This window comes from Eurypyga helias, unplaced genomic scaffold, assembly GCF_000690775.1.
Source record: "Eurypyga helias isolate BGI_N326 unplaced genomic scaffold, ASM69077v1 scaffold36967, whole genome shotgun sequence".
In the NCBI taxonomy this organism is placed as follows: domain Eukaryota; kingdom Metazoa; phylum Chordata; class Aves; order Eurypygiformes; family Eurypygidae; genus Eurypyga; species Eurypyga helias.
This window is the reverse complement of record NW_010260429.1, coordinates 15,066-24,711: the sequence shown is the minus strand read 5'-3', so window position 1 is coordinate 24,711 and position 9,646 is coordinate 15,066. Positions and strand designations below refer to the sequence as shown.

The 9,646-nt window shown below is 43.8% G+C and overlaps 1 protein-coding gene across 1 annotated transcript in view; it reads right to left on the bottom strand.

Annotated features, from left to right (window-relative positions):
• Nucleotides 1-6,544: 6,544 nt before the first annotated feature.
• The window catches only part of LOC104512164 (chromosome unknown open reading frame, human C11orf63), a 17,437-nt gene continuing 14,335 nt past the window's right edge, over nucleotides 6,545-9,646 (bottom strand). The window contains exons 7-8 of the mRNA XM_010155036.1: nucleotides 8,546-8,671; nucleotides 6,545-6,748 (exon numbers count right to left, since the gene is read on the bottom strand). Coding sequence (XP_010153338.1) covers nucleotides 6,545-6,748; nucleotides 8,546-8,671 — 330 coding nt within the window. The remainder of the gene's footprint in view (nucleotides 6,749-8,545; nucleotides 8,672-9,646) is intronic.

Sequence of the window (9,646 nt, the reverse complement as noted above, 5' to 3'; positions counted from 1 at the left end):
AAATTATAATTCAGAAGGCAAACCAACTGCTTTCCTCCCAAAGCCCTGGTGTGATCTGAAGCTCCGCAGAGATCCAAGCGCAGGGTGCAGCAGGTTGTTTCTCATTGCCACCTCGCTGGCTGGAAACGCTTCTCCCAGCTCCATAGCTGTTCCCTCCACTCAACACCTACCCCGCCGTAGGCAGGGAGGTGATGGAAACTGTCTCAAAATCCTTTCCATTTGATGCTGTTGTTTGTCTGTGTCCGTACTCAGTCGCCCGCCAAGTATTTTGTTTTGCTCCGTGCTGGTTGTCAGCCTCTCCCTGAGCACATGTTTCATTAGGAACTATTAATAGTGATATGGAAAAGAAGCTCTACCGTGATATTTGCATGGATCATCTTTTTTCTGGCCACATCCACCGCTGGGTTCCTGGGGCTGGGCTGTGCGCTGCGTGCAGCACGGTATGGATGCCTGTCGCGGAGCCGGCCTGCGCACCAGTCACTCAGGTGGGCTTGCCTTTGGGAATAGCAAAAGTATTTAGAGAAATGCAAGAGAAATCATTTTAGTTTAGCAAGAGAGAATATTAGGAGTAAGTATAAGGATGTAACCATTAAAAAATGTCACCTGAGTGAAAAGGGAACTTAAAAATCCTGTTTCTTTACATTTGCCTGTGATTCCTTTTACCTGTGCAAAGAGTTGTTCATTCTCTCTTATTATTACTACTAAAGGTGTGTAAAAATACTGGAAAGACCACAAAGAAAAAAAAGGCCGTAGAAAGTGGAAGTAGAAGATTAAGTGATAGAAGTTTTTGGGGGCACACATGCAAAAGCAACTTTTTCCTCCTCTGTGCGTTCACGCCGCTCTTCTGCAAGGCATCCAGTGGATGCCAGGACAATGGTGCCATCAGCCACTGGGCACTGCCAGGCTCTGCCCTCCCAGCGCAGCCCAAGGAGTGCGGTCAGACACTCTGTCACCAGGTGCTGCCCCAAAACCCTGCACCAAACACCCCAGAAGTTAGTGCTCATCTCCGTAGCAGCAGTATCAGGGCCAGGGGCATCTGCACACCTGGGGGCTGGCAATATTTATGGTGGTTCTCGAGGGAGGGGAGGATCCTGGAATTCTGGTGCAGGCACTGGGAGTGTGTCCAGGAACAGGCTCTGCAGCACAGGACCTTTACTGTGCCACCACCCAGTCAGTGATGCAGATGACAGCAAGTGAGGTCAGGGCAGCTAAAACCCACAGGTATCCTCATCTCCGTCCCCTGGGCAGGGCCGTGGGACCCCTTTAGCCATGAGGGGGGAAGCACACCTCCAATTTTCACCTCTTGGCAGGGCTAGGCACCTTGGCTAACATTTAAAATTACAATCATGTTTAAAACATGATTAATATCTCAAGGGAGAGATTGTTTAGAGCTTTTTCTCTCTCTCTCTTTTAAAATATTTGTGTGTGTGTTTGGGGAATGCTGAGGTGGAAATGGCTTGCAGTAAATGATTGCTGGTAATAGGAAATCTTGGTGGATTTCCTATTTTTAAAGGCATCCACTGAAGTATTGATTTTCATTAAAATTCTTCTGAGAGTTTTTTGAAATTAAGTGATTTCCTGATAACTTATTTTAACACCAAAGCAGATACTGTTTGCTGTTTTCATTAAATAAAAATATGTATAAAATCCTTCCATGAACCTTTGCTTTCTGTTTTGAGCATTTTCCTGCCTGCTGCCCTTAACATTTTTAATGTTTATGGGTCCGGGAAGCAGTTCCAACCCAAGTTTTTTCCTTCTATGGCCAGAGCTGTGCACAAGCAGAGTCCAGGCAGGTACAGAGCAAACCTTCTGCAACGCCTTGCTACTAAACGGGTGCGTAGTGTCAGCCCCAAAAGTACCCCGGGCTGTCGCTTGGAGAAGGTGTAAATAACCTGCGGCCAGGCCCAGCAGGTGATGGAGGTGTCCCGTGCACACCGTGTAAAATTCTTTCTACGGCTCCCTCTCACCGTTTCTCTCCGTTGGCTGGTGGAGTCGGTGCATTTCTTTCCGTTGGTTTTCTGAAGTTCCCGCAGGCGTGGGCCGTGCCGAGGAGCAGAGGAGGGGTGGGAGAAAGGATGCTGACTGCAGCACTGCGTGCTCCTGAGCGTTGTGGCCTCCCGAACTGATGACTTTGTTCGCTTCTAGTCGCTATAACAAACAGCATCACCTTAATTAACTGCAAACTCCTGCTCAGATGGTCTTACTCGGCTTAAAAAGTGGCTTATTTCTGTCTTGGATTTATCTCATTTCTATAGCATAATAAGCGTAGATGGAACACTTCTAGCTCCATTGCTAGGAGTGCCTTGGGGTGGCTACGGCTACTGACACGGTATTCACGCAGCATTGCGCCTGGCGATAAAGACAGGGGGGTGTAGCGTGTATACTTCAGGGAAGAAAGTGAACTGCAGTGCCTTTTCTACCTGTCAGGAGGCAGATAGTCTTTCAAGGAAGAAGCTGGGTTTAACTCCCAGTAATGAGGTAACCCTATGATACAGGTTGCTGAAATGCCAGGAGCAGCGGCAAGCTGACCGAATTCTGTGACTGCGTTTGTTCAGTTCTTGCTGAGACCATTCAGCCTGCTTTCCTCAAGGAAGGGCTCAATGTTCCCTGGTGTTGTGTGTCTTGTTGGCTTTGCCGTGACTGCTGGAAGAAACCCTTAAGTGCTCCTACGACACACAAAAAACTAGCGCGGTGGTATTACCTGCAGCTGCCCGCTCTGCGCTCACGATTATGCAAAGCTCTTGCTGAGCTGCTGGATGCTTCTTTAGCATCTGCTCTATCCAGGTTTTTGGCTCAGTATCACTTCTGTTCAAAGCAGGCTCTTCTGTAAGGCAGGCTGCTTTAACTCACCCTCGCCAGCTGTCACCGGTGAAGACCGACTGCCTTTACCTGTCACCGTGATTCTGCGTGTCTAGAGCGCCTTCTCGCACCACGCGGGCTGTCGCCGGAGTTGGTCCCGCCTTCACAGGACTGCTCGCTCTTGCGCAGAGAGCACTTAGGTGTGGGCACCGTGCAAAATTAAAAAGAAAAGGCTTATTCTTTGCACTATTCTAACTTACTGCAGAAGGGATCCCTAAGAGGAGATGACAACGATCAGCGCTTGGCTGGTGGGCTGTTTGCACATTATAGCTTGTTCACGCTGACTTGGAGCATTCAGAGACTGTAGGAGTTAGACATAATCTCGTCTGGTTTACAGCCCTCATCTCTGACGGTTTGTCTTCAGAGGTGTAATGATAGAACATGACTTTTAAGCTCTGCCTCAATTAATGTTTTTAACTGCTAAACCAGCATCTTTCTGTCAGTCAGCAGCCTATGAGGCCGTTCCTACCGTCTGAGAGACGGTGGTGGGAAGCTGACCAGTTACCTTCCAAAGAACGTGACGGTGACGTTACTGCAGCAGCGTGGCTTCTAAGCAGAACTGACCCCAGGTCTTCGACCACCAGAGATGGTCCAGCTTCTACGGTGGCACTAGAAAGGGCCCACCAAGTAAACGGCGAGCAGCTCCGTCGGGTGGTGGGCGCAGACACCTTCCTGCCCATGCGAAGGTGGCGTGTGCTCACCGAGAGTAACGCTGCGCTGTGTGGTAGCTGTGCTGGAGCCATGCGACTATGGCAGGCAGGTTCCACGCCACCTCAACATCTCCCTGAATACTTAATGCAAAATTCAAGGCCTATTTCTAATTTAAATTCCTTGCCTTCCTAATTTGAAAGATATTAAGTTTTGGCCTTTGCTTTTAAGCAGATGGATGCTCATCATTTACTCATAGGGTCCCTTTTTGTGCCACCCTATCTGTTAGGTGCAGGAAAAATTTGCATTAGTATTGAGGTAGATCAAAAGATTTTCTCTTCACATATGCTGCAAATAATGTCTTTTTCTGGAAGAGGAAAAAAAAAAAAAAAAGAAACCCAGTCCTTCAGTCCTTTCCAAATGGTTTGTGAGATGACCATGATCAGTGTTTAAAAAAAAAATAAAAAAATCTAACAGCCCCCCTCTCCCCAGTGCATCATTTTATAAGTACACATGGCTTCTAGTTTAACATGGGTTTAGTATTTAAATGTTTCCCCAAAATTCATTGTTTTATTAAAAAACCCACCAAATGAAACCCACCACCCACCCAGAAGGATCACCCTAATTTATGGGAGCTCTAAAAGGTAGTAGGATGACAGATAGAGGGGAAGGTGATCAATTAAGACATTAAGCATTTTGCACCACATGGACGCATCTGCATGTCAGCCAAATAATAAGGCCATCAGCTCATTTTCAGGGGGCTGTTGCCTACTTCAACTCAATCCTCAGATCAAAGAGAAAATGTCTGCTTGCATTTTCTAATCAGAAAAGGGATGCTAATTTAGGTTCCTTAATGTGTGGTGGTAAGAGACTTCTTCAATTAACTGAATTCTATAGCTCAGAAAATAAAAAACGGGGATACAAAGGGAGTCAGGCTGGAAAGGCAGAAGTTCTCATTAAATCAAAGGTCCAATATTCATTACCTCCAGCATCTGGGGCTAAACACTAAACATGGAGATCATCAAAGGGGGTTTAATGGGTTAAATTGAGAATATAATCTAATTAAAATATTAGATACGAGTAAATAGCTCTTTGATATTCATCTGAAGGTTTCATTAAAATAGGTACTTGAGGTTTGTATTACGGGGGGATTATCACTTTTAAGCAGAAACAACAAGTTGAGGTTCCCTAATCAGAAATGCTTCAAAGTGTTGCCATTTGCTTTAAAAATAGAAGTAGAAAAGCAGCAACTGGCAGAGCACGGAAACATTTGCCCAGCCTAGCTTGGTGGATCATACCACCGGCATGCTACCTTCTACCAAGAGGGGGCAAATGCAGTTCCCAAAGGCAAGGAGGAAGGAGGTTGGGGCAGAGGGGGTTGTTCCAGAGGTTGAAGATGTCCACTGCTGCGGTTTGCGACGCGGAACGTTTCCCCTTCAACCTGACCCACGTTCCCCACTTTGGAAGATGCTTCTCTACCCAGTTTCGCCCAAAAGTAACTTAAGTACGTCACAAACTTCCGCCTCCGATGTCTAATTCAGCATATCTGGTGGGAAGCAGCTGGAAAGGCGGAGAGCTTCCCACCTCTGCTGGGTCAGGAGGGCTTTAAAGAAAGGAACATGACCTTTTTCCATGATGGAGAGATGCAGTATGGTGATCAGTTTTCCCAAATCAGGTTGTGAGCCTGACTGGAGATCCTCCAGGGTGTATTTCAGCAACTAACCCTCCTTCAGGAGGACTGAGGCATCCTGACGACCATAGGATCTAGGTCCAACTCACCCAGGACTCTATCAAATGAAAAGTATAGGAGTTTTCCAGCAAGAGGTGTCGTATCTCCAATGCTTTGACTTCACCGTACACCTACTGGAAAATTATCTTTCCTGTGAAACATCCAGCAAATGAGATGTTAACCCTGAAATGCGTTAAGTCTTAGACATTTCTATCTTCAACAAAAGGTGCATCTAGAAAAAGAGAAAGTAATTTCAGGGATACCCTCTCTTTTACTCCCCACCTTACCTTGCCATTGTTAGCCTTCTCCAAGGAGACTCAAACCCTTTATCTTTGCCCAAAGACTAACTCTCTCCCTCCTCCCATACAAAAGGGGATCTAATACATTGGATAAAGCAATTACACATAATCACAAAGTGGTGGTGGTTTTTTTTTTCCTTTTAACTAGTCTATTTTCTAAGAGATTTTAGTGTGTTTTCTTCAAAATTCCCTTGCTGAGTGTTCTAATCACATTTCATATGTTGACTAAATCCATAATTTACTAAGTTAAAGAAAGGGAACCATCATAACAAACCCATCTGTTTGTTGTTATTTTTATAGATTTAATCTGTTAAAAGCTGTTTCCTCTCAAACACGTAGCTCTCAATTATCCTTAGTTACTCAATATATTTTCCAACTGCTTCTGGCTAATAACAGATTGTCTGCATGATCAGCCAGTACTTGTTTTGAATTTTCTTGTCCCAGACGATGCTTCAAAATTTTGGTCTCGATGTGATGACTATTCACTGACAGGTAACAGAGCAACATGTGAATAATTACTGTTGTGTCACCAACAGCTTTGTGTGGTTCACATTTTTGTTCTCTTTCTTACCACCTAATGGATTATTTTTAGCTTTATTTCTGGACAGTCTGCCTAAGTCCCCTCTGCACTTCAAAAAGAAAATCATTGCTGGTATTGAGGTCATCAAATGAAACATGTTTATTTTTAATGTTGTGTAGATATGCCCATATATTTGACATATCTAAAAAAGACCCAGCTGTGACAGGCCAGCAGCTGGTTAGTCTGAAAGACGCAACTGCTACATCAGTTGATTTCAAAGCAAAATAGCAACCTAAATGACCATATTTAAAATACTACATATGCAACTGTTGACATTTTGAAAAGCTGACTCTAAAATTTAACAATGATTAAGCTTATGACACTTTATATTTCAAAGGAATGGTAAATCAATATGTGATTATTATGTGATCATAATTAAATAGTTCAGACATTTCTGCCTTGAAGATATCTTTAATAATTTCAAAATACTTATAAGATATGAAGGGTTCTGAAAGCAGCTATAACTTGCTTCTCCTTCAGATGTCTATTTTGCAAAGTTTCCAAGGATGCAATTTGAGCTAAACTGTTCCCATCTAAAGTCTGTGGCAGAACTCTTCCCTCTTTCATCTCTTCATCTGAATGTCTTGCCGTGAAAGCCTTTGGTCTAGGAATCTTCTTAGCATATTCCAGTGCCTAAAAACATGAAAATTGGGGTAACTGATTAAGAGAAAGCCTGAACAACACTTCCAAGAAAATGTAGGTGTTTCTATGTTGAGTAAAAGTAGTACATCTCCTAATTCCTGATTTGGTTTCTGACGGTGTTCAATACCAGGTGTTCCAGTGGTGACTGCAGGTAACCTCTGCAGTGGGCAAAATAGCCCACCTTGAAGAGATTTGTTTTCTGACACCACTGGAGGCCACCTTAAATACTGAAGCAGTGTTTTTTCTTTAAAAAAGATAAAGCAACACGAGTCTATTAAGTGTATAAACGTTTGTTTGTTTTCAGTCTCATTAAGCTCTTGTCCTCAGTCATCTCTTAGAGCAGGGAGTTCTGCAGGTTAACATGACAAGGCTGGAACCTGAGCGCTCCTATGACAACTTCTAAGGAATTGATGTATTGAAAGGCTTAAAATATTAAAACAAGTTCTGAAATGAAATGTAGGTAATTGTTTTAAATTCTCTGGGTCTTGATTTAATATAATCTCTTGTCAAATTCCTTTTTGGTTATTTTAAAAGCTAACACAGTTCTGAACAAAAAACCATTTCTGAACAAGTGAGGATGGTATGAGACATGCCAACCCTTGACAGATTAACTGTTTCAGAGTAAAACAAGAGTTCCCAGAGTTCTGTTATAACCACGCATATTCTGTTGTACCTGCAAATTTCTTCACCAGCAACACCCAGCCTGTGCAGGACCCACACATGCTCTACTGAGAGAATGAACAGCATCATGAAATAAACCACCATGCCAGTTCTTTTCTGCTGCAGACACTCCCCATGTGTATGTATATGCTGAACAAATTGTGTGTATGAAGTCTTCTGAAGGAATTGAAAGCCCTTTTGACACCCAAAGAATGCAGTTTCATCTCTTTGTGGTTAATGTGAGGTGTAGAAATAAATGCAAGTAACTGAGGAATTCAACTGGTATTAAACCCCAAAACTTTCTTCCTGAAGCGTGCAGCTCTCATTTGTCACCTCGCAGAAAGACCCGTTAGCGTGCTTTCGGCACCAGGAAGGTGAGCTCCTGCAGAACTGATTGGAAAAAACATGCTATGTCCAGAGCTTTATTACTTCCTGCAGTAGGGAACAGGGGCTCCCTTTGTTTATGTATGCCACTGTCATGTAGGCAGTTGTTGCTCATTTGGGCTATTTTTGAAGGCCAGTGAAGGCTAAAGTGATGCAGTATGGGCTTGAAAAATAAGACCAATTACTGTAGCTATGCAACTGAAGTGAAAAGAGTTTGTGAGTGAGGCTGACAGGCAGGTGGATAATAGACTAACAAGAGGATATCTGTGGTCCATTAGAAGAGTGCACTCTGCAGTAGTGTGGCCTCTACTGCTGATGTGAAGCAGAGCATGTGCTGCACTGGGTAATGTTCCTAGAGGGGGGTCCCACTCTCCTTTATTCCCATCCTCTCCCCTGGTAAACATCACTAGCTGTTTAAGCCAAGTTGAGCGCTAGTAGCTTGGCTGGAGTACTGCTCCATTTCCACTTGGTACGCTCTCCTGAAGGGCAAGGCAGATGCATGGAGTGAAGAATGCTGCTGGCAAAGAAATCAGCAGCTCTCCACATACAGCCATAACAGAGTAGAAGCAGGGATGAGCACTTGCCAGGATCCCACGACAGCAGAAGTCCTTGGAATTGTTAAAAGGAAAATCAAAATGGAGAAGCTATTTTAACCTACTGTGAGTTAAATGTATGCTTTTCTTTTTCTTTGTGCCAAGTCCAGAATCTCTCCCTGCATGCATTTTAAAGGGACTCTGTTCTTACCTTCTGTCTTGACACTGAAGATTTGACATGGGGTTTTATAGGTAACCTCTGAAGCGAAGCAATGTTTTTCTTATTGTGTTCCTTAATTTGCTTTGCATATTCCTTTTGTTTCTTTAGCTTCTCTTTCTGACAAAAGGAAAAGAGTGCATGGTTAATTAAATGTCTCAGTGAGTCCACCAATGGAACACTTTTTCCAGCCATCTTCCATTTACACCTCTGTTGCTGTTTAACTTGGCTGTGCTATTGATCATTCCTCAGCAGAACAGAACAGGCAATCCTGATAAATGGCACAGCTTTTTTAGTCACTCTTCATTCTTAAAAGCTTTATCTTGGACCGCATCGAGGACAGAGCCCAAAAGAAATGTGACAGATGCATCTTTGTTTGGAAAGTTTCAGTGTACCTGTTGAGTTCTAAAATGGCTGTGTTCATTTCTCTCAGCTTTTGCAATGACTTTTAAAACCTCTGCACTTGCTGTTAAGGCCCAGAATGACACGCTTCATTTACTTAACTGATATTCTGTGTCTTTATATTTCCAGCAATTCATTACACTCAAATTCAGCAGTTTGCTCCACCTTGTCCCTGTTATCAGCCACCTGTCAGTGCAGTGACACCCCAGTGGCATGCCAGAAGCGTTACGATGGTGTTAACATCCTGGGCTGTGCACTACTCTGTCCATTCCAATTTCAGATCTCCAACCTGCTTCATTTATGGCACGCAGGGAGAAAATACAGGAGCTTCTCAATGACTCCAAAAGGATGATCATTTTATCATTTTTCCTTCCTGCTGTCCTACAATGCTTCTATAAGGAATGCCATATGAAGCACCTGTTGTCAGATTAATGGGGTCTCAAAGCTTGCAGGATGGAGTTTGCAGCACCCTAGATGCACAGCTGCTACCAGACCCTCATGATCAGCAGAGACCAGGTCAAACAATACCAGTCATTCAGATACTTGTTCTGACCAATCCCATTCCAACAGGGTAATGCTCATCCAGCCATATCCTTCTTGGGTTTACACAACTTCTTTTACTCCCGCCTTGAAGGTCAGGCAAACCTCCTACGCTGGGAATGACAGTACAAGCCAGTCACGTCAGTGTATAAT